Raw genomic sequence first — 27453 nt, forward strand, 5'->3', positions numbered from 1 at the left:
CTGATACCAACAGAATTCAAACAGAGGTTATTAAAAAGCATTACATTAATATAAACACATTATTCACAATTATTATTATTGCACAATTATTCAACCAGGCTTTTACACCTACACCAGCTCTGATTTCACCCTCTGTCAATGACCTTGTGAACAGTTTCAGTTGTATTATTTAAAAGTTATCGATGCCATTGCTGTTGTCTCTGGTAGGAAAACAGCTCAATAGTTAATACTTCACTACAGTAAGGCCTTTTTCCACGCACCCTGAAAACTGCAGTATTTTGACCTGTTTTAAAGAAACAGAATCTGGATGCCTCAGTTATGAATAACTACAGGCCCATATCAAACCTGCCATTTCTAGGAAAGATTATTGACAAAAGTCGTTTACCAGCAAATTAACACTTTCTTGGTGCAAAATAATTATTTTAATGCATTCCAGTCTGGTTTTCAGTCGCACCACAGCACTGAGACTGCACTCAAAGTTTTAAATGACATTGCACTGAATAGTGATGCAAAAGTTTCAGTTTTGGTTTTGCTGGATCTCAGTGCTGCATTCGATACAGTCGTCATTAAGATACTGGTCCACGGACTAGAAGAGTTTGTAGGAGTCTCTGGTAATGTTCTGAACTGGTTTGCATCGTATTCACAAAACAGCGATTATTTTGTTTCAATTGGTAATTTTGTGTCTGAGCAAACAAAAATCACATGTGGAGTTCCACAAGGGTCCATTCTTGGGCCTCTTCTATTCAATATTTCCATGCTCCCTCTTGTTCAGATTATGGAATGCTACAGCTCTTACCATACCTATCAGACACAGCGCTACATAACTGTCAACACAAGGTTACGGTCCATTACATTTACTAAATAAATGGATGTGCCAGAAATTTCTGCAGCTTAACATGGAAAAAAAAAATAAAAAATACATTTGGCCCCATACAAGAAAGATGAAAAGTCACTGCTCATCTTGAATCCATGGACTTAAAACCTACATATCAAGCCAAAAATCTTGGTGTACTTATGGACCTAAATTTCAACAGCCACATAAAAACAGTCATAAAATCAACCTATTAACTCCTGAAAAACATTGAGGGATTTCTATTTACACAAGATAGAAAAACTTGCTCATTTATTCATTATTCGCAGGCTGGACTATTGTAATGGTGTCTTTACAGGTCTCTATTAAAAATCAATAACACAGCAGCAGTTTGTCCAAAATGCTTCTGCAAGAGTCCTTACTAACACCAGTGATGCAAATTACACCGGCCCTTCAATCCCTGCACTGGCTTCCTATATGTCAAAGAATAGATTTTAAAATACTGTTACTCGTACTGTATATGAAGTGCTACATGGTCTCAGGCCTAAATACATCTCAGATTTACTTGTACCATATGATGCATCTAGACCCCTCAAGTCATCTGGAAGGGGTTTGCTCTGTGTTCCCAGGATCAAAACCAAGCATGGCAAAGCAGCTTTTAGTTTCTATGCTCCTATCCTGTAAAGCAAACTCCCCGGATACCTGAGGTCTGCTAAAACTGTGAACTTCGAACTGTCACCTGTAAACTTTATTGTTCGCTGTTGCTTTCCACTGACTTTTCTATCTCTCTTGCTCTTTGATTTGTAATTTTAATGTAACACTTACATTAAAATGTAATTTTAATGTCTTCTTATTTTTGTTTGTTTGTATTTCATGATTTTCTGTGCCCCTGTAAAGCACTTTGAATTGCCTTGTGTCCGAAAGGTGCTTTATAAATAAACCTTCCTTGCCTTGCCTTTATTAATGAATATGACATGATGGCGTCTTTGCACTGAATGACCTAGTGCTGTGGAAATATAACGTGATGCTAAATTTACCAAATGAACCATTAGAGTGTATGCAATTACATCCAGTCTCAATGGGTTTTGCCTGCTCTTGATCACAATTGGGTTGTCCTTGTCCATGTGGCTATTATTTGTACATTGCCAGCTTTCATATGAAAATGCACAGTGTCCTTAAACATTTACTGACAGGCTTCTAAGTAAAGATAATGTCGTCTCTTTGGACTGACACTCACCTGACGATCCAGCCACTTCTCTGATGTCATCACGTGTCTCTGAGTTGGAAAGATTCAATCAGTACAGAACATCTCTGTAAATTCATTGTGGAAGATTATACAACAGTCAGTCCAAGCAATCCGATTGGTTGAGAGGCGTTCCATGAGTACTGATATACAGTACAACATCACTGGGAGTTTTAATTCTGCATTTATCACTCCACTCTACAGCTGTTCTAAACCACTAATTAGGCAAACAGAAATGGTTGGTAGTTATTTAACCTTATTGTAGATTGTATCAATGCTTGAAAAGCAAGGAAATCCCATCTGACCGGCATCATGGCTCAAAAATATCTGAGAAAAATTCCACCTCAAGCTAAAGCCCTCTACCTGCAGCCCAGGAGGGAAGCAGCTGCGACAGACAGGTTTTGGTATGTATCGTCGTTTACTGGGAGTAAACCAGCTGTCACAGATGTTACCAGGATGTGCAGTGAGGCATGGACACTCTTCTGACACTAACTGCATCCTGAGAGACACCACCACACACAAACTGTCTAGACTCCAGGTGATGGAGGATCACAGCAGTGAGTGGACACACGCTGGAGTGACATAATGTCTGATCAAACTGACTCGTGAATCACACAGCCTGCCAAAGTGTCTGTCAACAGACTCTTATTTCACCTAAAACACAGCATAATGTTCATGATACTAAGCAGCTTGTCTGTGCATTACACACAGACCGAGCTTCCACAGATTACCGAGCAGTGTGCAGGAAAATGTTTATGTGTTGCTAGGCAACAGCTGTCAGTCTCAGCAGTTAAGGTACTATTTGTGTCGGCGGAGCCAAAAAATCATTGAAATAAAAACAAACAAATCATAATCTGTGGTCCCTTATTACTGTGAACTAATAAATGGCACTTGTAGAAATGTTGTATAAAAGCAATATCAAACTCGAGGTGGTGCTGTTGGACTGCAAGTCATCACGGCTGCGATGATCTTCGATTATCTACGACCAAATCACAGCTGTGATGATATAAGGTATAACAGCATTCCCTCTCGTGTGATATTGGTCAAGTAAAGAATTATCCACAAAAAGATTCTTACCTTTGTGCAGTCAGCTGTTGTGACATCACACAGGGAAAGAATTGACATGTTTTGAGCTCGGTTCACCCACCGCACACTCAGCCTGTCCTCTGTCACCCATTTCACCATGGTGATGTAATACTCGCTAGAGAAAACAAAAAGTAATTAGTAATAATAATATTCTGTAGAAGACAGACTGTGGATCAACAAATGATATGTGGATAACAGAGTTGATAAATGCGCTGTACCTAGAAAGGTGAAGGTTCTCTCAAAGAGGGGGTTATTCTAGTAGGAGAAATAGGTTCCCATGTACCTGCGTGGTAAATTTTTGTGACCTGTTGTTTTAGAATCCTAATGGTGACCACTTAAGGGTTTTTCTTGTTGCAAAGGTCATTTAATGAATCATGGGGTTCATTTGGCGGTCATCTTGACCTGATGTCAGTAGCAAAGGTGAAAAAGGTGATTTTGATACCTCCTGAACAAGACAACATACAAACACAAATAAACCAACATTTTCATATATTCTGACACCAGGATTCAAATGGAAGGGCAATTTACATGGTACAATCACTCTTTATTGGTTATAAAAAACAAGATTTTAGGCTCATAATAATATGAATTCTGCTATTTTGCTTTGCACTGAACATTGAACAGTATTATTCCTTCTTCATCGGGTACCTGGTCTTGTTTGAGGTCTTCCTCACCAACCTGGAACTGACATATCGTGGCACCGTAGACCTCATCCATTTAATAACCTTGTAATTGATATAAGATAATAAACTGGGAATGTTTTGTTATTGCAGTAAACAATGGTGAAACAAAATGGCAAAATTTATATTGTCATGAGCCTAAAAAGTGTCGTTAGCCTGTTTTTTTGTCTTACCAATTGAGTGGTTGTACAATGTCAGTGACCTTTTCATTTGATTTCTAGTGCCAAGTTCCGAGAGTAAGCATTGCAGAACTTGTTATTTCTTTTCTTTTTCGGTGCCCATGTTGACAAGTTAGAGCAGCTACACTGCCTGCATGAGCAGCATTGGTCAGGTGCGTCTCAGCTGCTTGTCAGCTGAAGCACATCTGGAGACACAGTGGCTTGCCGCTTTTTTACGCGTGCTACGCGCGGTTGTCAGCAGAAATGGGCAGTGAAAATGGTATTTTAATGATTATACTGACTCTCTACCACCTTTTTTTTCAATGTCTTTATCTGTCACTGAGACGAGGAAATACAACTATATCTGTTTTACACAAACTTTCCTGCTTCCATTAACAAAGTCTCTGTTGGCAGAATCCCATCAGTTGTTGACATAAGACATTTTATTGTGAAATATTTGCAGGGCCATGCTGTTGACAATGCAGGGGCCTGCATGGCTTTATAAATAAGTGGATTATGTGCTTAGAAATGTGGAAATACAGTAATCGTAGCAGCAGGCAGCCCTGCAGAAGTGCCACAGCAACAACGCTGTGAACACCATGAGTGTGCAACACGGTTTGTTGGACAGGGTTGGGGAATCTGGAGCCTTACAGAGTACTTCAAGTGTAGGGCATTCTTATGGGCTGACAGTGAAACAGTATACCCTCTTTGCTGTGTATATGCATTTTTTTACTAGTAATGTTGAAGTTTTGAGATACATTTTCTGTTTTCTCTACTTGTCTTGGCTGAGCTGTTCAAGTCCTGTATTGTGTGTCTCTCTTACACTGAAAAACCTTAAATAAAGCTTTAAAAAATGTGTTGAAATCTTACCTCTTTTCAAGACTGTCAGGAGGTCTCATTTCAGTTGTAAGCGAGCTGCCATCCAGAGTGACAACGTAGAGTCTGACTGTGGGATTGATTTGTCCCATCTATAGTGAAAACAGAACAAATGTGCAATTACATTCACAGGCCTAATCAAATTGGATGTAATATCCACAATGCACTGCATGAACTCAAGTGATAACAAAAAGCTCTGAGCAACAGGCTGCACTTGCTTTTTATTTTCATGTGCAGCCATACTGAGCAATGCTGGTTGGACTTGAACAGAAAATATAATGAGAATATCAAAGATGTAAAGAACAAACTGTGCTGCTGTACAATGTGCAGGCCCTGGGGCGAGTTAGTCATTTGCCTTTGCTTAAACCTTTCTTCCAAAATAGAGCTTATTAGTCTGCATGACATGACTCTCAAAATACAGCATAACCTACATATCAAAAAAGATGACAGTATCTATTCTGCACTTAATCCTGCTTCATGTATCTTTATGGGTTATTATTCCTGTCCTCTCCAGTCCTCTACTTCTTGCTATTTGAAGGTATAATAGCTTCTTGGAATAGCTCTATTCTGTTTTTTTCCTGGCTGCGTATTTCATAATGAATCTAATGGATCAAACACATATGAAACATGCTAATGCTAATTATACAACAGTTAGTTTCAATCAAGCAATTTGATTGGTTGAGAGGCGTTCCACAAGTGCTGATATACAGTACAAGAGCACTGGGATGTTTAACTCTTCATGTATCACTCCGCTTTACAGCTGTTCTAAACCGTTAATTAGGCCTACATTAAAGGTTGGTAGTTATCTAACATTACTGTAGATTGTAGTGTACAGACTGCTCTGTAGGCCTCTGTGTGCCTATTAGTTTTGTTTAGGAAAATAAAAGGGCAGCAGTTGCTGTTGGAGCTGTCACACTGTCTTCCGTCCCGTTTATTATTTTATTAGTTATGCAGTGAGGTGAACCCAGGATGCTCAGTTACAGTGGTGTTAGTGGTGTTCTTCAACAAGCCGCTGTGAGGGCTTTTCTGTGGATGTGTGGAGCCGTTACCTGTGCAGTTGTTTTTAGCTTAGCTGCCTCAGTAAAACTATCTGGTCAACCCCTGCGGGGTGCTTCAAGACTATGCATGACTAAGTTGCGAACATGTGGTGCTGCAACGAGGACCATTGTCAACTCGCACGGGTATGTTTGACAGACACTTGCCTGGCAGAGACTCTAAGGTTGACCTGCCTTCTCCCTTCACTGGCGACAGGAGCCAGAGTTTACTCAGCTGGGTGAGGCAGCTGGAGGTGGCTGTCAGTGCGAGTGTGGGAGGCAGCAGAGACTGCAGCCCTGAGCTGAGGATTTTTCCTGCTCGCCTTGGCAACTCAAAAGGCTCACACAATATACAACAGGCTTTTAGTTGGTCTACAGTGACACGTAGACTGAGCTAATATAAAGTGGCAAGCTAGTTTGGTGGCAGACATTTATGTGTTGCTGTCCTTTCCAGCAGTTGTGAAACTATTTGTGTCTGCGGAGCAAAAAAAATCATAATCTGTTGTCACTTATCACTGTTATTTAATAAATGACCCTTGTTGAACTGTTATATAAAAGCAATATCACGCTTAAGGTCGTTGTATTATATATGTCATCACCGCTGTATTTACCTTCACCTTTCGAAGCATATAGAGTTTAAAAAATTAATAAATAAACGTAAACGACAGTAAACACCTCATTTTTAAGTTTGTGTCCTTATGCAACGAAAGTTTGTGGCAAGGTTTGAAAAGAAAAACACCATGTTGTTTGGCTCAACATTCATACAGGAAGTGAAAAGCAGGTGGAAGTCCAGGGTTTGTTGGACCCATCCACCCTCCAGCTAATCACCAAATAGGGACTTTACTGCTCCTTATATCATATTGTTACCAGCAGCATTTCAAGCTGATGCTATCCAGCAGTTTATCATACCGCTATTACAGGTTCCATCCAGTGGTTTAATGAGTGTAGGCAGAAGCGGGGTTTAGTGTCGCCCTGGCTCCCACGTCAAAAAGCCAATGGGATGTTTCTATTGGATTTAAGATTATCGTATCTTTGCAACGATTTACAATACCTACAGGCCAAAATCACTGACCAATGGGCAGTATTTGATGACTCCAGAGTGAAAACGGGCTGAACATTTCCATCAACCTCAGCTGTACTATGGGTTGAAGGTGGATTTAGAACCAATTAGCATATCTAAGCTTGCTAACTCGCTAAACTGAGATGGTAAACATTACATTTTTTTGCTTTTATCCAAAGTGACTTACAGTAAGTGCATTCAAACCATGTGGATGCAAACCCGAAATTACCAGAATCATTCAAGTAGATCAACCTCTCATCAAATATAAGAAACAACTTTAAGTAATACTTTGAGAATCTGTGAGAGATAGAGAGTTTTTTTCTTTCTTCTTAGACTAAGTACAGTCTCACAGAACTACTGATTAGATTAGATTAGATTAAATTAAATTAGATTAGAAAGTCTTTATTATCTCAGAGGAACATTCTGGTTTGCAACAGTAGTCAACACAACCAATTCACACCATAATAAATAAAAACAACTAATAAAGGCATAAATACATCTAACATATAACATACAGTGGATATCAACAAAGTTAGCTGTAGTGAATATGAAACATTCAAGGTTCATCATTATTGTTCATCACAAAGACATCAGGGCCTAAAGCTTGTTTAAAAACCCCAAAGTTGAGAGAACGAATGATCTAAGAAATCTGTTTGATTTAGCCCTCTTGGAGAAAGAATACCTCCTCCCTGGTGGCAGAAGTCTGAACTCTACATGGAGAGGGTGATGTGGGTCTGCTTAAATGACCTTTGCCCTCTGAATGCCTCTGATTTGGAAAACATCATCAAGATTACGAAAGTTAGTGCCAATGATTTTTTGGCAAAATTTAACAATGCTTACCAGCCTTTTGCAAACCATTGCAAAAATTAAAATTGACACAATAAATGATGAATAAAACATTTTTAAAAGCGACCTAAATTGGATTAGAAAATACCAGCTGTACTGGAGGCTGTCAGGCTAGATGTTTTGTTGATGTGGAAATTTAGCTCCAAGAGCAACTATGTTCATAAACAAAAGCACTTGTAAAATCCATGATGACTCAATGTAGTTAAAAGATTTTCAGGAAAAACAAGAAACGGGGGAACGAGACAGATCAAGCACATACAACTTCCGTTGCTTGTCCATGCAGCAGGGGCAGCACCTTGTACATTCTGTGGACAAGTATCTTGTTATTCTCACTAGCTACATTGGTATATATGGGCCAGGTTGTAATATGGCACAGTTTGCTATTGTAAGTACTGCTAACAGTAATGAGGTTTTTCCTTAAGCGCAGACACATGATACCCAAGAAGAATACTCCCAAGGGTGTTACTTTCACTGTGTACTGACTCACAAAGAGATACCCAGACAAATATATCCCCCAGTGACTGAGGCAGGAGTCTGACTGTCAGGCTGCTACACAGCATCAGTGTTCTCACAGACAAAGGGAAGGAAAGGCAATTAAATCTCTGCTTCATTTAGTCCCACAATATTACAGCACTGACCCCACTCAAGGATTCAAGCTAAGTCTTACTGTGTGTGTGTGTGTGTGTGTGTGTGTGTGTGCGTGTGTGTGTGTGCGTGTGTGTATGCGTGTGTTTGTGCGCATGCAACTTATACACACTGTGTGAGCAAAGCCAAGATCAAGTGCAGCGCTTCATTAATTAGATGCCTTCCTATCCTAACCCCCCTCCCCCCATCTATGGATCTGAACCAACAAATGAGGGTGCCCTCTACCTTCTGACCCTAATTCCACCACTGTTCCACCACCCATCTCCCCTCTTACAGGTATTTGATACGCTAAACATCCGCATCAAAGGATGAGAGGTGTGTTAACGGGCCTGACAAAAGCATATCTCATTCCTATCCGTTCCAGTGCCACAGATCCCCCCAGCCATTGCTCTTCAAAGGAGGCAAGCCACCGTAACATGAATTAAACAAGACGAGGATTCACTAACCTTTATGGATGAGCTAAGACAGAGAGCGTGCAGTTGGATTATTTAAAGCACTGGTTTGATAAGATGAAGTTGCCGGATATAGTAGACTTGTAGAGGTTGCTCCTAGGATTTCTAGTATAGTAGGACATTTCTAGGATTTTAGGACATTTCTAAAACTACAGGATTTTTCAAGAATTTTAGGACATTTCTAGAACTTTACATCACTTTAGGAGGTTTCTCAGATTTTAAGAAATTTCTATTTTTAGGATGTTTCTAGGATTTTAGGACCTTTGTAGGATATTAGGACATTTCTAGGACTAGAGGTTTATCCAGGATTTAGTATTTAGGATCTCCAGGACTTTAGGACATTTCTTGAATTTAGATTTTAGGATGTTTTTCAGACTTTAGGATGTTACACGGATTTTAGGACGTTTCTCAAATTTTAGGATATTTCTAGGATTTTAGGACATTTCTGGGATTATAGGCCATTTCTGGGACTATAGGATGTTTCTAGGATTTTAGGACATTTCTGGGATTATAGGCCATTTCTGGGACTATAGGACATTTCTAGGACTACAGGCCATTTCCAGAATTTTAGAATGTTTCTGGAGATTTAGTCCATTTCTAAGATTTTTATGACATTTCTAGTATTTATGATGCTTCTTAGACTTTAGGACCATTCTTGGATTTAGAGAGACATCCTGGAGAGCATTTCTAAGGCTATAGTATGTGTCTATGGTTACGAGATATGTCTAGGATTTTAGGACATTTCTAGGAATATAGGGTGCTTCTAGGATTTGAGCACATTCCACCAATTCAAGGACACTTCTTGGATTTTAGGATATTTCTAGGACTATAAATTTAGTATCAGTGGTGCAGAATAAGATAAAAGACTTTCTAGTGCCGTGAACATATAACTGAAATTATTACCTGTCATTATAGCTGTCCTATCAATAAAGGGAAAAATGCCTCAAAAAAAATCTTTTAAAAAAAAGTACATCTTATTACCCACATTTATAGAAAGTTACTTAAAAATAAAATTGACGCACAGTACTCAAAGTCATACCTTTGGATAAGGGTACTCCTTCCCCTTGGGGTAGAGAGAGCCTGTGAAGAGCGGCAGCAGCATGTTAGGAACCAGGGAATCGTTGAAGGTGAGGTAGGCCAGTCTGGAGCCGTCAGGTGACCACCAGTGGGCCGCCTGCGTGTGCAACACCTCCTCTGGAAAACCACAAGAAACAGAATCAGACAGGAGTGGAGTAAGGCTCAGTGAGGCTGGTTACCTAACTGACCGAGTAAACGACCGAGTGACTGACTGGTTTGCAAATACACAGTCAGATGACCAAAACAATTTACTGAAAATAATATGTATTCTTCAAAATATTATATGCTCTATGTGCTATCTATCATTAACTCTTCAACACCTTGATCAACATCCGTTATCTTGTGCTGCATCGAGAAGCCTTTCACTAGCACGCAAATATGACTGATTTAATTTTAAAAACAAGAAAAAAAGACAACAAGCAACTTTTCAAGAAAAAAAGCTACCTAAATGGTAATAATGAAATTATCCAAAAGTTGTGTATATGTACATATGTAGAGAGAGAGAGAGAGAGAGATAAAGAGAGAGAGAGAGAGAGAAAGAGAGTGTTAGTTATATATATTTTATATATATTTATAGTTTACTGACATGAGCAATGCCTGAATTTTTAGTCAGACTCTATGTTTTTTACATTGAAAGGGAAATAACTTGAGCAAAATGTGTTTTACTTTGAAAGTGAATATGAACACGCTTTGATTATGTTTGTTTGTCTGTTGGTAACTGTTGTATAATCAGTGTTACACTCAAGAGTGAGCACCACAGTGATGCAGCAGCATCTGTATGCAGCACCATCACGTCAATAATGATGATAAAAGCACCCCCTTTTGTGCAATATGCCTAAGTACATCATCGTTTGAAACATACAATTGTGACATTTCTGTGGTTTGCATAAATGTATGATAACCTTTTCTTTTAGCATCTGGGGAGATCCTATATGACCTTGCAAAAATGTTCTTTTAGCTGTTTTCTAAAGGTGAAGGCTTGGTTAGGTTTGTATTTTTTCTGAAACATATTATCATTCAATATGATTTTCTATTTTGTTACATTTTTTACCAGCATCAGTCCTTATCATAAATATCAATTATTCATACATTTTCAGAATTTTGACCCTTTAAATGCCAGCTTTCTGTTATGATGCCACTCTGTTTTTAGATGGGAAAAAAAAAAAAATTAATTATCTTCAAAAAAATTATTACTATCACAGCCTGCGATATGTCTACGATTAGCAGCAACGTTGATTGTGACAGTGCTCCTAATGGAAATAGCATGTATTTTCTCCATATGCCAAATATGGTAAAAATGATGTAATCATGTAGGAAATAGTAAAACTGCCAAATTCCAAGGACAAAAGCCCAGAATGAGACACAGAAAAAACACAATTCATATTTTTATGTTTTGATGGCTGTGGGATCAAAAATTCCAGTTTGAATGGGTTTCATTAGCACATTTTTCACACTTAACAGAATTAATGTAACAATTTTGTTTCCACAGTGTATTTTAGACTTATTGCAGGAGATTAGCTGGAAATTCCAAAACAAAAAACCACAGTCTTGCCAAAATTTATGCCATATGCATATGTCAAAATGAAGAAAATGAGGAATGAAATGCCTGTAAAATGTGCCAGTCTCTACGGGTTAAGAATGGGGAAAGGTCATTATCATGGTGAATTGTTGATGGGAAATCGGGTAATAACGGTGGTCTCCTGTATACAAGTCTCACCCATTTGACTAAACCAGCCACCTCAATGAAGATTTTCAGTAATACTAATGTAAATAAGATATCCGGATGGACAAAATATCCGGATGGACGTCATGACAGACATTTACTATTTGTCTTATAAAATGGTATTCATTTTCAGAGAAATTCTTTTCTGTGGCACAGTTTGCACTTAGTCTAGACTCCCACCGTGAAAATAAGAATCCTCATACACACATGCTTTCTTTAGCTGGAGGAATGCCAGATAAAACTGGCAGCATTTGAGTTATTCTATCCATCTTTCAACTTGACCCTTTGTGCCGGGGTTTCTGACTCAGTGCTGTGTCTCTTACCCTCATACAGCCAGTCTGTGATGCCGTTAAAGACGACCCCCTCCTGTCCAGAAGAGGTGAGCCTCCACGAGCTGCTCTGAACATCTGTTTGGTAGTAGATGTTGTTTTCAAATATATAAAGCTGCGGGATAAAGAGAAAATAGCAGTTTTAATTTGAAAACACAAGTTGCGATAAGTAATGTGTGTCACTTTTAAATCCATCTACTCACAGTATGTAAATGCCTTCACCTTCTAATACATAAAGGAAAATGTGACAGCAGAGAGGAACAGAGATATGAGTTTGTTTCCCACTAGGTGGGATTCTTTGATTTCAGAATGCATTGGAATACATTACATAGAAATGTCAAATCTTCTTACAACTGATACTATATCACCATGTTTGGACATTCATATCATAATATCGCCTTGCTTGTGTCCTCTTGGCACATACAATATGGACCCTTGGAATGAAGATCGTATAAAATATATTGATCTTGCTTTGATCGCTACAAGGAAGTGCATTACAATCCACAGGAAATCTGATACCCTCCTGCATTATTACGCTGGCTAAATGAATTGTAAAGCGACATCCCATTAGATAACATTTTACTACAACATAAGATGTAAGTCAGGACGTTTTTTAAAAATATGGAAACCACATTTAAATTTTATGGCAAGAGGGCAGCTTAAGGTAACAATTGGTTAATAATGTGTGTTAAAATGCATTTGTTGTTTGTGACCATGTATGTTATTGTTTAGATCTCCAGTGCAAATTGTGATGTAATATGGCATGCATCCTCATGATTGAAATGTCATTCAAATCATATAAAGTTTTTTTTTCTCTCCTTTTTCGTTGTATTTGTTTTTGTGTTTATTTTGTCTCCTATACATGATTGGTAAATTATCATAATTCTTCTTCTTCTTATATAATTTTTAAATAAACATTATAATTTAACATAAACATCCTAAAGGCTAATCTTCTTCTTCTAATAATAATAATAATAATAATAATAATACTATTTTTGTTATTATTATTATTATTATTATTATTATACATAATATTATTATTATTTTAAAATAATAATAGTTAATCTAATAATTTTATTTAACAATAAATAATTTAATAATTTAATAATATGGCTGTGGCTCAGAGGTAGAGTTGACGTTGTCCTCTAATCGGAAGGACAATGGTTCGATCCCCGGCTCCTCCGGGCAACATGTCGAAGTATCCTTGGGCAAGATACTGAACCTCAAATTGCTCCCGATGCTGCGCCATCGGCGTGTGAGTGTGTATGAATGGTTACTGAGTAGCAGGTGGCACCTTGCACGGTAGCCTCGGCCACCAGTGTGTGAATGTCTGTGTGAATGAGTAAATGTGACATGTAGTGTTAAAGCGCTTTGAGTGGTCAATAAGACTCGAAAAGCGCTATACAAGTACAGTCCATTTACTATTTACCATTTTAACTGCAGAGGGATTGTAGAGGGAGCTTGTGGAGGGTGGGCTTGGGTGGGTAGAGGAAAGTAGGCATAATTCTAAGATGAACTGTCATCTGTCTCTTTCTGTTAAATTAAATAAAACACCACATGAATAATCAATCAAACAAAAAAAGAAACAGACAGACAGACAGACAAATAAATAAATACATACATACAAACATAAATAAATGAATGTCACATCTGTACACTCTGCCACCTTGCATTTGTGTTGAAGTCAGAGCAGAGCACACATTTTTAGAGCACATTTAGTTGTTTTTTTTTAACTATCATCTGTCCTAATCATAAATATGACATTGAGTTAATTATTTTCAATATACTACATGCTAAGTAGATGAATCTTTTTTTGATTATCACAGCCTAGGATATGTCACCGATTAGCAGCAACACTGACTTTTATACAATAATATTTTTTGTGCAGTGTCACTCACCACACTGCACACAAAATGCCCCTTTCAAAATCAGGCTATAAAAAATATTATACATTAATATGATTTTCTACTTCAACCAGCATAACCTTATCATAAATATCAAATATTAAGTAATTTTGTGAATTTTAACCCTTTGAATTCCACATTTTTGTCATGATGCCACTACGTTTTTAGATGAAAAAACAACACACACACTTAAAAAATGAATTATTTTCAATATACTACACGCAAGGTAGATTTGTTCTTTTGGACTGTCACAGCTTGGGATTTGTCAATGGTTTGCCCCATCATTGATTGCTACAGTTAATTTAATGGATATAGCATGTATTCTTCCAAAGGCTAAATATAGTAAAAATGACATCAAGTGGAAAATAGGAAAAATGACAAATTCTACAGAAAAAGCCCAGCACACAAGAACTGAACATCGAGATTTCTGCAGAACAAATTGACAACTTGATGGGCTGATGTCACACACAGAGCATGCTTATTGATAAAAACACATCCAGCCAGCGTCTCATCTTGTGATAACAGACAAATATGCAGGGAGACCGTGTGCGTAATGAAAGTTACTTTGTCATTAGCCGTGTGTGACACACTGCTGCAGGGCTTCCGAGAGAACAGCTTCTACCGAGGGCAGGTGGAAATACTGAGGTAACAATACGCCATCAAATGGTTAATTACTTTCCTTGTCTGCACTGGAGAAAATAATGGACTGATTATTCTGTGCATAATACTCTGCACGGAGGAGGCATTACTCACACAGAGAGCTGCCGCCGCCCAACAAAACGTCTTCAAGCTACGGCTTTATTAGTCTAAGTGCTGCTGGCGTCTCTTGCAAACGATTGTTTAGTTTATAGGGAGTTTGTGTTTCCTTTCGAGTTGAAAAACTGCATTTGATGAGGCTTTACCTCAGAGTAGAGAGGATTCCATGAATGCAAGGAATAAACACAATGGGCCTCATGGAGCAACATTTTAAATTTCTCTTATATTTTCTCTTCATTTTCTGTTGCAGCTCTCCTGTTAAAAAAAACTTTAGTATATATGATTTCAGGGAAATGTGTTACTTCTGCAATTATTTTTAGTCAGACTTAAATTACATACACATAAATTACAATATTTGTATGTAATTTAACTTGCCATCTTAAGTTACATTTATACATTTTTGTCATCATTATAGGATTTTTTGGGGGGTACGGGTAAAGTATTAAAAAGAAAAGTACACATGCAAAAAGGTTTGAAAAAATTTAAGAGATCGAAATTATTAAAAGGATAAGCAGCAAGTCCTTATACACACAGTATATATGATTTTTTTTGCATGCAAAATGACTGACATGATTATAGAAGTAATTGCCAATGAATGTTCTAATTATTCAACTAATTAATTCATTGTACTTGTATATTTTCATATGGTTTGTGCACAAAAATCTTAACCTGTAGCTAAGTAGTTATCTAATAAAAGTGTTGGAGTAAAAAGTAAAATATTTCCCCCTGAAGTGTAGTGGAGTAGAAGAGGAAAATATCATGAGATTAAAATACTCAAGTAACGTAAAAACTCCTCAGTATTTGAGTAAATGTACTTGTTGTGTTACATTTCAGCACTGTTCAGCAGAGATATGCACAGGAACTGAAATTACAGTAACTGGGATCAATGCACAAAGTATAATTGTATTTATTTAGCCCTGAAACTAATAATAATAATCCAATCACTGAAATTGCTCTTAAGCATTATCGAAATTTGATTATATAATCATGCATTTTTAAAAATGTTTTTTAAATTTTTTTTTTCTTTGTGCTGGACAACAATTTGTGGACTGCGAAAGCGAGATGTTTTTCTCTTATCTTAGTATGAGTGCCCTGGACCACGCATAAAATTTTACCTACAAGAAAAGCAAAAATGAGAATACACGGAATCCCAAAAATGAATGGTCCCTGACAAAATAAGAAAAAACTGTGGATATGAGCTAAAATAAATAAATAAATAATAAAAAAATGTTTTGTTTGTATATTGTTTCTTGCATGACGCCTATTGAGGCTCTTTCTACAGTTGGAATAAAAAGACCAAATTGACTGCATCTATCTTCATTACCTGCAAATTATTTTTTTAAAAATTGGATTAATCATAATTTGTATAAAAAAAAACAGAAAATAAGGACAAATCAACATTTGATTTGTCCTTATTTGTTGAAAAAAAAAAAGAAAAGCAGCAACTCATTATGCTGGAGAAGCCAGAACCTTCTTTTAGTTTATTACCCAATAATCAGAATGAACTGTGCATGCATCTGTGTTAGAGGAGACACATACTTGTAATTTGGATTTCCTTGGTGTAAATAAAACAGAGCTCAGTAGGTGTTAAGCTGTATTTAGGTTATTATGTTGTTTACTGGCTTGCTTGGATAATAAAGGAAAATATTTCAATAAAAATATGTACTTCATATTAACTGTCTTTTGCTCCAGGATCAAATTACCCACTGCTGTGTCGCTGAGTGAATGATGGAAGAGTGCTTAATTGTTTTTAGACAGAGTTATGTTATTTGGCCGTGCAAACTGCTCACCAGCTGCTGACCGTGAACTCCCCACGAGGCAAACTGGAGGATCGAATCTGACACCTCTGGAGGATTCAGCTCCCGCACTTCTCTGATGGAGGACAATTAAAATACCATTACAGGAATCATTACAAACCAGAAGCACACATTAACATTTGTTTTTAAATCCTTCACACAAACCCTGCAGATGTACACTTTGCAATAGTTCTAATGATTTTTAAGGTTAATAATATGGTTAAAAATATGTAATATTACATGAAGTGACTTTACGTATGAACCTGTTGTGAACTATTCAAATGTAGCAGTCCCCTTGAAAATTAAACTGAATTTTGCTTATATTGTATCTAAGGATTTCATATTTCTCAACTGTTCTTGATGTCAAAAGAATAACTTAAAAAATGTTGTCCTTAACCCTTTAACCACCTGGACCGACATCAGTTTTCTTGTACTCAGATGCCTTGTGCTAGCATATAAACCTTTAAAACCTGAGAATATAGTTTTGATTTATTTTGAATACAAATACATGAGGGAAAATGCAATGAGCAACTTAGCAAAAGGTGGTGCAAATTGATAAGAAGAAAAAAAAAGTAAAATGTGAATGAAATTGAATGAATGTAATAAAAAAATAAAAAAAACCCTTTACTTCTACATTTTATCTTATTTAAAAAAAAAAAAAAAACATGTTACAGAAAGAAAGCAGTTTTTTAAAATGTGTTTTTGTTGTTGCTTTTTAAGCACTTTCTTATGGTCACTGTCTTGTATATTTAGGTAATTCTCTTGTAACTTTTTACAATTTTATATTTTTTGGGTAATTTTTTACGTTGCTCATTGCCTTCCTCCCACGATTCTGAAAGAATGGAAGCCAATTTGCTCATGTTTCAAAGGGTTGATTTTTGATTAATTTTGTAAGGTCTATGTTGATTGGGTAAAAGTCATTGTTTACTCACCTTGTGTACAGGTTATAGATCAGGTAGGATGCCAAGAAAGAGTGCTGATAGACCTGAAACCCAATCAAAAGAAAAAGATTTCAGTGTTATCAGACCTTCGTTTTTTCCTGATTAATGACGCTTAGGGCATCAACAGCCAAGAAAAACAGGCAAATACTTTGTAATAATTATAATGACTCATAATAGTTGACTCATGAAAAGATGAATCATCAGAACATCAGAATGGGTATATGTGTAAACATCAGAATGGGTATATGGGTAAACATCAGAATGGGTATATGGGTAAACATATTGTTTTTAAAATAGTACCCCCCCCCAAACAAAAAAAAAAAAACACTTTACAACATTCGCAGAGCATTTTGTGATCATGTTTTGTGCTTTTTAAATGGTATACCAGCTTTTTCACAGTTGTGTTTTTTTGTAGTTTTTTTGTAACCTGAGATACTTTATTTAAACTACATGTTCTTGTGCGCATAATGGTTGTTTCACACATTGTCAGATTGGACATTGTGCACGCCCTCAGAAACCAGAGCAATGCATCCACAAAATGCAATATGCACAGGAACAAGAGGGGCAGCGTCTGCAGAACAAGACAAACATACTTTCAATTAGGCTGCCCTTAAAAATCAGAGGCTCAAATCATCAGTCAGAGACCCTCAGTTTTTTCATGCTACTCATGTACTACTGGGGATGTTTTGTTCCCAAGATTTTGCTGTACATTTGCAATCCATCGTTAGAGCCATTAGCATGTTTACTATATGGCATAAATACTGCTGTCACACTGAACTTCCAACAGAGCCCATTTAAACTTTAAGACTTGTGTATTTGTGTATGACAGGCATAGTATTTCTGAGTTGAATACAGCCCTACTTCCCATTGTCCCATGCATTACACATGCTATCTACGGTGGTGCTGCTGTCAATTTTTCTGTGATGATCCAAAGTCCCAAAGAAAGGGAAAAGTTTGCGTTTTCTGGAAAAGCAAAACTGCTGTACTGTGCCTTACTCTACTTCTGATTGTCTTACCCTGATGGTTTTACCTTAACCCTAACCAATCTCACTACTCTTGCCTAACCTAACCAGTCTGACCAACAAGGAAAAGAGTAGTAGTCAATCACAGAGAGGGGAGGGCGGCTCATTCCAACACGTGCTAATCCCAACTTCTCACATGGTGCAGTTCTGTCAGTGACCTGCCGTGCCTACTGATGACGTTTTAGGTATCTTTCTGCGCCAGCTGTTTACGTTCCAAAAAAGCTGTTGAGGCCAGCAAATGCATATGGTGGTACGATGCAGCATATATTTACGTTGTTAAGACTATCACAACAGTTAAGATTAGGCAACAAAATCACGTATGGTTAGGTTTAGGCAAAAGAGGCACATGGTCAGGTGTAGAACAAAAAGCCCTCACATTCAAATGGGAAGTAAACACCAGACTACCACATGACAGTTATTTGTGGGACCCATCCACTATATTCCTAGGTCTCAAAGGGTTGAGACCTGACTGTTTACTATATAAATGCACAATAAAAATGCAAGTACATTTCTGGTCTTGGTTTGGTCCTGCTTTCCACTTCCTTTCTATACTTGTACAGAATGAGACTCTCTGTATTCAATTGGACAGGTGCAGCAATATCACAGCATGGTTTTCCTTTACAGAGGAAGTGAAAGTGGAGTGGAAATACTGCTTAACTGTGCTCAGCCACTCAAATTACATAAAAGCTAACTGTGAGAGTGCTTTATTTTACACAGTGTAACTGACAAGAACAGGCTATTATTGGATTGCATTATGGTTAATCCTTGCTCCTTGAATCCAGCGCTAAAGCCTGACATTAGACTTAACCACCAAAAAAACAAACAACACACACACATACATTAGTTCTTGTGCAGATTAATCTCAGTCATCACTCTTAACTCTCAAAAAAGTGACCTTTGGGGGGTTAAAACTTGACTTTACACCAGAAAGTGAATTTCTGGTGTAATCCGCGCGCACACACACAAACACACACACACACGTGTGCATTAGTTTTTCTTTTCTTGTGAGGACTACTCTTAACCCCCAGAATGTGACTCTTTGGGGGTTAAGACTTGACTTCACACTCAGAAAGTGACTTTCTGTAAACACCCAGCCGTCTGAGGAGAGGGGTTCTCTCTTTGAATTGCCTTTCCTGAGGTTTCTTCCCATGCCCATTGGTTTGTTCTGATGGTCATTGGGAGTTTTTCCTCGTCTTCTTAGAGAGCGCGGGCTGGTCACCTGTTGCTGATCTGGGACTATCAGACCCAGCAAACCACCTTCAGCAATACAAATCTTTTCATTTCTTCATTATTTTTCTTTTTCCTCTTTAAAAACAATACAAATAAAATGATGTCATATTTGTATGTCTGTTGTTGAAACGTTGCACTGCAGTTACGTGTAATATTGAATGCTTTGTTTGATGAATAATCAGGGTATGTTTTGGGAGATAAATATTGCTATTCTTTCTAGGGGTATATGTTGATTATCCAAAGAAAATCATTATGTCTAAAGAAGCTGAAGAGCTAGAATAAAAGTTTATTCAAACCTCTAAACATAGTTATAGTTCAAAGTTTTATGGCAAAGAAATTAATTATATTTGAAAACACAATAAAGAGAAAAAAATATAATTAGAAAAAATATAATAATCAAAATGATGACCTGACCTCTATTAACCTCTGTTTCTTAGTGTCAGCTAATGGTGGTCCATGCACTGATTTAAATGGTTCAAAAAAGGTTGAAGGAGTGAAAAAGGCAAAATGTCTGCAGAGAAATTGAAATGAAAGAGGAGAATAAGACAAAACTTAGAGAAACATAGTTTAATATGATAAACGGCTTCTTGAATTGTTGCTACAAAAGGACAAAAATATCAATTCAAGAAATGGCTTGAGGTCGCATCAGCTTCAAACATGAATCGTTTGGTAAAAGTCAAGTTAACTTTGCATTTCACTTTACGCCCATTGCCTCAATCATTTGAAGTGCTACATATTGTGCTGTCCATTTAGAAATGGTAAAATTTTAATGTTTTGGGTGTGATTGTCTTGCCTTTTATTTCATTTTCTGTTGGTTATGCTGGAAGTCAGCTAGCTGCATTAACATGTGAAAACAAAGTGCCCACTGCCCACCCATCAGCCTTCATTAGTTAGCTAGCCAATCTGCACCGTGTACCTGCGATGAGGTAGCTAGCTAGCACAGCAGTGCAGCTAAATGGGTGATCACGGCTGGTGGACATTGTTGCTGTGTAAACATAGTTGCCACCCTCTGGGTTTCTTCACATCTAGGGAGTGTTTTTTTTTTAATTTTTGAGCTGCAAAACCTAAGTAAAGCTTTGTTAACTACTGTTAGCACCACGAACTTAGCAGTGGTGACCCTGCTAACGGTGCTAACAGACCCATCAGTAAAACTATAGTTTACGATGATGAAGGGATTTTTAATGCTGTTTGAAATGACGCCTCTGAATCACTGGGGAAACCTGGAGGAAGACTGGTGGGAAGAATGTTTCTGCCGCAACGCCCTCCCTCCACCATGAATCTGGATGGAGTTACCAATTAAGCAATATTATACAATAGTTTGTTCTGACAAAGCAATTTGATTAGTTGATAGGCATTCCATAAATGCTGATGTACAGTACAACATCACTGGGACATGTATCTCTTCATATATCACTCCGCTTTACAGCTGTTCTAAACTGCTAATTAGGCCTACATTAAAGGTCAGTAGTTATCTAACATTACTGTAGATTGTGGTGTAACTGAGTGTGTAGGCCTACCATGTGTCCCTCTTGAGTTGCCATAGGACAGGAAAAAAGTTGAAGGGTGAGCTTCCCATGTTTTGGGGGCTCATGCATGTGTGTGTTTTGGTAAAGGAAATTAAAAGGGCAGCAGTTGCTATTGGAGTTGTCACACTGTCTTCCATCCCGTTTATTGTTTTTAATTATGTAGTTACCCAGTTAGGTGAACCAAGGATGCTTGGTTACACTGGTGGAAGCGGTGTTCTTCAATAAGCCACTGTAAAGGCTTTTCCATGTTTCACTGGATTTTTTTTTATACTAATAATATAATAATAATAATGTAATAATCAAGATGAGCATGTTTTTTGCCTGCAACATGGCCAAAATTCTTTGATTTACTTGGTTCCTGGGTGGACTTCAGACTGCAGCACAACCTGTAACCTACTCAGCCATAGAGCCATTGAGGGAAAATGACGAAATAAGCACAATCTCAGCAAGTCTACAGTATCAGCTGGCAGGAAGCTCAGCTTCTGAAATGCTCAAACACACTCCCAGTGGGATATAGAGCCGCTTGCAGGACAGAGCAAAATGGTATCACAGATGTAATATCATTGACATGCTGACAGCGGAATCAAGGCGTTATCTTATGGAATATTATAAGGCTAATAAAGATTACTCAGAAGTGTCATCATATGGCATATGAGAGGTACGGTAAGTGGAACTATATAGCTATGTCCTTTTTATGAAAACAAAATGAAATTGCTTGGCATTTTCCCTTTTTTATAAAAGTAAGAGGAGAATGTCATTGTTCCAATAGAAATCCGATACAATTTGTTTTAGTTTAATTTCTTTTCTCCCAATCACGTGCTGAGGGTTTATTGACATCTTGCCATGATTTCATGAAACTGCATGAGACCGCATAAAAAGATGGATGTCATCCCAAGAAGTGAAGCAAAACATCTCCATCACCCCCTGGTGGCTAGCTGCAGTATAGGTCATAAACCACACCCCCTTCATGTTAGTGAATGGGACATAGACCAAACTAAAAAAATCAAAATAAAAGTCAAACACTTCTTTCCATTAACCCTCAATTGTGCAAATTGAAATTGTGAATATAAAATACGCAAAATTTGTAAAAGCAACATTTTGCAAAACTGCAATAAATGCACTCCTCTCGCTTTTCTCTTTTCAGTCTTATAGGTCATATGATGCTATGGCTATGCGCTTGTTGGTAGTGATGGACTCCCTCCTTCATGATGCAGCAGGTGCTACAAGAGGTGTTATTGCATCACATAACTCTTCAAAAGTTGAGCGGATCATCCGGAAAGTTAAGAATCCACAATTCCTCTGTGAAATCGTGAAAGCACTCATACTGTATGTGGCTCACCTTTCCATTATTGCTCTCATAACACGCTTACATCATCTTCAATTGGAAATAAGGACGGCTAGTGCGATGGCTGCGATAGAAATAAACCTGCTAATGTTTTGAACATCCATCGCCATGCCTCTTGGAATGTTATTGCTAGAAGAAGTTGCATAATGTCAATCAGCAGAAACGCAGTCATCTTGCAATTCAATTTTATCAACATTTTGAAAATATCACTTAAGTTTTGTGCAAATCTGTAATGGAAACCTGCCTAGTAAACAAATGTAACAAGTTTGAACTTATGGTTGTCCATGTAGAGTATGACTGCTGTAAGCACATAGGCCTCCTACATTTTTTTTTTTTTTTGAGTGTGTGCGTGTGTGTGTGTGTGTTTGTGAAGCACTTTATGACTGGTGTCTGTTAAAGGTGCTATATAAATAAAATGTACTTGCTTGCTTGCTAAATTGTATTGTTATTTCATTAAGACATCCAATACAACAATAATGTAAACATTCGGTTTTAAGGAGTCCAACTTGTGACTGAGCTGGTTTATCGAATGATTCTTATTTGGGGCAACAAAGCCCAAAGTTTGACCTCCCGATGTAATTAGCCCTATTCAAACCTGAAGAAATTAGCACGATTTCTTTCAAAACCATGGGTAGCAGGCAATGGGCAATTTAACAAAAATAGCTCAGAAACTAGTAAAAATTTAGAAAAAAGAAAATTACCTGAAAAAAAAGAAAGAAAAGTAAACATAAAAAAGAAAAAAAAATTAAATAAGTTTACTTTTTAAGTATAGAATTCAGTAAATTAATAATAATAACCATAATAATAATAGAATTCAGTAAAATAATTATAAATATAGAAATTCTTTTATAATTTTCCAGACATTTCTTGCCAAGCAGCTTGTTGCATTAACAAGATTTCAAAAGTAATAAAAACTTCTCAGTTTCCATTGGTTTCAATGCTTGTGAAAGGCATCTGAAGTCATCACAAGAAAAATGATGTTCATCCAGGTTTCAAAAGGTTAAAATGTTAAAAGGATAATACACTACCATCATGTTGCTGTGCCAAAGTCTTTCTAAAACTTTGCAGAACAGAAAAGTGGAACTGGAAAGACCTGGGTTGTCACATGGTTTTCATTGTTTTTGAACTGTGTAATTTCACATTAGGTTTAATCCCACATTATCCTTTTGCAATTACCTGTAAATAGATGCATTCAAGTATGACTTGACTTGGTCTGCGGTGCCTCATATTTACACCAGCATTTTTGAGCTTCCACTAATTTTGGCCTGCATGTGCGATGAAATAACCAGAGAATATCCACTCATGCAGCTTTTGTTTTTCGGATCCACTGAGATAATGGCTCAATACCTGAGTATCTCTGCATGCTAATCAGCTCAAGCATTAGCATAACAATATTACAGTAAGCTCAGCCCGCGGCTATATGATAAATACTGTAGAGCCACTCCATTTCCCTCAGCAAAAGATCAATCGAGCACAGAATGGAGTCTGCTCGGCTGATCTACTAGCTGCCCAGCCTTCACTCCTAATTTGGACTTCTCTCTTCATGACACACTGAAAAAAAAAGAAATCTCCCGTAAGAAAAAATGTATCGTAACTTGACTGCTCGTCTTCTCCTCCTTCAAAAAAGACATCAACATCAGTCAGCAGGCGCCCCTCGTAGGTGACAGCTGTGTGATGACGCCTTGATGGGGCTGTCAGCGATGGGTGACACATGAGAGGGGCGGATGTTTGGAGATGTGGAGAGGGAAACAGACTGCTTCAGACAGCCGCGGCATCTTTGATTGCTGTGTGTGGCACTGCTCTCGGCCCACTTGGGTTACGTGGCACTTGTAAATGTGTTTGTTTTGCACAGCTTTCGAACACCACATAGGTGGTGTTTGCAGCATGTGAATTTAAATACCACAACCTGACATTTAATTTGTGCTTTTCTCACATCCTGAGTCATCCCTGTGGTGTTGACACAGCCCTTCTGGTGCCGCCTGACTGTTAAAACAAATACTGAGAATCTGTAATGAAACACAGGCGTGGTGGTTTTTAAGAAGATAGACATGAGTAAAACATTCAATATATGAGTCGGAAAGTTAAAAAAAGGTGCATGAACATATGTTTTACAATGCGTGGAAGGGTGCAGTGACATTTGGAGCACGCTGTATGAATGCAGACAGCAGAGAAGAGTTTGGTTTTGAAAAAGAAGCAGCCTCTTTTAGGAAGATAATAAGCAACTCCCGCTGTGATATCAGGGACTCCAGAGTATTCATTCAACATTCTACAAAGATTCCCTCCAGGCATGTTTGAAAGTATGGAAAAATACTCTGCTTTGATGAGTTTAACATGGTTTTCACACATAAATAGTTAAAATTTATTTTTTTGGTTATTAAGAAATTCAGAATCTGGCTCAATAGTGGATGAGATGTGATTGATTGATAGATTGTTACACCCCTACTTTATACAGTCTGTGATTCAATCCCATGCGTAACACTCCCATCTCCTCATCTCTTTGTCCTGTCTGGGGCTCACATGGCTTTGATAACAGATCCCCAACACCTCATACAGCTGTCCTAGACTGGCCTGAACACACAACCTCCTCAACACTCATCAGATTAATTACAGGTTGATCCACAGACCAACAGATACAATAAATAAAGTGAAAACGGATGTAAAACTAAAAAAATATAATAATAATAGATAAAATAAAAAAATTAAATAAATAAATACATAAGTGAATAAAATTTTTAAATTTTTTTTTTTTTTCTTTAACTATGTTTAAAAATGACAGATAAATCTTCCTTGTACCTGTAAATATAGATGTATTTCAGTTTTCTGAGTCAAATTAGCAAGTTTTTAAAATATGGACGGATTACAAATTCTAATGTAAAATGATTATCTATATAATAGAGGATTACAGTTAAGAGTACAATTTTTTTTTTTTAATTTTTTGTTGGTGTTGTTGTTATTCTGGGTTATCCTTTGGGTGATTTAGGATGGGCAAAAATAAGCCATGGGCTTCAGGCTATTCCTTTTTTTTGGGGGTATTTACAGAAAATTTCTGTGAAATAATCTGTTTGTCATGATACATGTAACTGAAATTAATAATTAATTCATTCATTCACACAAGCCAACAAATGATCCCTCTGTAGATGTATTTGGACATTTTTTATCTATTCCAAAGTAAGAATCTGGTAAAGAATAATGTTTTAGTCATTAAATCAGATTCTGTTGTCCAGTGTCCTGGATGTTTTTGCAGATGATGATTGGGTTAATTTGGTCTTTGGTTATAATCACACTACAACTTCATCAACATGCATTCTTCAACGAATAAAAATGGATACTCTGGTATCCTTTATAATCTGCAGAGACAGCTGCTGACCATTAAGAAGCAGAATAATTCTATGGGAACCTTTGACGCAGCAGTGTAGTATAACAGAGAGCATGATTATGATGAATTCATAAGACAACTGGAGACAGTGGCGCAGCAGCAGGCCATTACTCTCCATAGATTCAGGCTGTCACTTTGATGATGAACACATCTGCTCCGTCCATCTCAGGAGGAGATAGCACCTCGAAAAGTCTGCTGTCTCAATCCGATCAGACACACAGAGCTCATTATAAAGCCCGCTCAGTTCACCGACACCGAGATTGTAAAAGTCTCATGCAGTTTCTTTGGCCTAACAAAGTCGCAGCTGCTAGTCTCTTTTCTGACAGAAACCAAGGGGAAGTGCAAAGTAAAGAGCCTGTGGGGTGCAGTTACACCCTGTGACCAACAACCGAACTCTGTCTTATTTACAAAATGTCCCTTCTTCTCCTTTTACTTAATGTTTCATGCACTTGTTTCAAGCAGCGTGCAGTCAGCGTGAAGCTGTGATCTTCCACAGACGGCAGATGGAAGAGAGGAAGCTTAATCAGATACCATGAGATGTATCTAGATAATGAAAGGAAGCAAACTGTTGTGAAAATTAACCTTTACATCTAAATTTTCCATTTTTAATGTCATTTCAGATTCTGATAATCCGCTTTGTAAGCACATTAATGCATTCAACTGATAAAAAGGAAAGAATTAAAGAGAGGTACTTCTGTGTATTATTTGCATCATTTTTTAGCATAAATGACTGCTCACTGCTTTAATGTATGTATATGATATGTATGTAAACACTGCAGAAGACAGTACAGTCAGTGGGGAGCCACAGAGCTGTGATTACTTTTAAATAAACTGATCATTAATTAGGTCTACACTATGTGTCATCACCACAAACGCACTGAGCTGAAAACATTAAAATCTGTTTCTGAACTCTGCTGACGCAACATGTACCTCAGTTATCAAGGTGCCGCTGGCTGAGCTTACAGGAATGTTGTTAACCTGATTATTCATGTAAATCACATTTTTTCGTAGCATGATGTAGCAACAGTCAAGCTGTACATGCATATGTGCAGAGCGTTGGCTGGAGTCTGTCCGCCTTGCCTCTTAATATACTGTGGTTTAGATGTATGTTGTGGATCTCACCCTGCGTTGTGTTTTGTGAGAATCAGAAAACATTCCCTGGGATGATCGTAAGCAAAGTATTTTTGTGTAAGGTCATGAACAGCTGCAATTCTCTTCTTTATGAAAGAAAGTCTGATGCAAAAGGAGATGCAGCTTAGCTCAGCGAATACAACTCCCCCAAAGTAAAACCATGGCAGCCTTTCCTGCTACACCCAAAAAATATATATAGTTGCTACCTTTCTTATTGGTTATTCTAAGAACATGAAAAACACATTTTTATGAACATAAGAACGCTTAGAAAAGTTAGACTGGAACTAGTGTTATCCCCGTCAAAACAGAAGTCTCGAAGGAATCCACATAAGATTTGACATGCCACCACCATGTCCTGTTCACCATCACTGTGCAACAACATCCACTTATTACATCTATAACAAGA

General features: G+C 37.5%; 1 protein-coding gene across 1 annotated transcript in view; it reads right to left on the minus strand.

Annotated features, from left to right (window-relative positions):
* The window catches only part of LOC121949023 (inactive dipeptidyl peptidase 10-like), a 167958-nt gene that overhangs the window by 28509 nt on the left and 111996 nt on the right, over positions 1-27453 (minus strand). Inside the window, exons 6-12 of the mRNA XM_042494609.1 lie at positions 17409-17461; positions 16471-16552; positions 12015-12135; positions 9931-10085; positions 4849-4946; positions 3132-3255; positions 2049-2087 (exon numbers count right to left, since the gene is read on the minus strand). Coding sequence (XP_042350543.1) covers positions 2049-2087; positions 3132-3255; positions 4849-4946; positions 9931-10085; positions 12015-12135; positions 16471-16552; positions 17409-17461 — 672 coding nt within the window. The remainder of the gene's footprint in view (positions 1-2048; positions 2088-3131; positions 3256-4848; positions 4947-9930; positions 10086-12014; positions 12136-16470; positions 16553-17408; positions 17462-27453) is intronic.

The sequence above is a fragment of the Plectropomus leopardus genome, chromosome 10, assembly GCF_008729295.1.
Source record: "Plectropomus leopardus isolate mb chromosome 10, YSFRI_Pleo_2.0, whole genome shotgun sequence".
NCBI lineage: Eukaryota > Metazoa > Chordata > Actinopteri > Perciformes > Serranidae > Plectropomus > Plectropomus leopardus.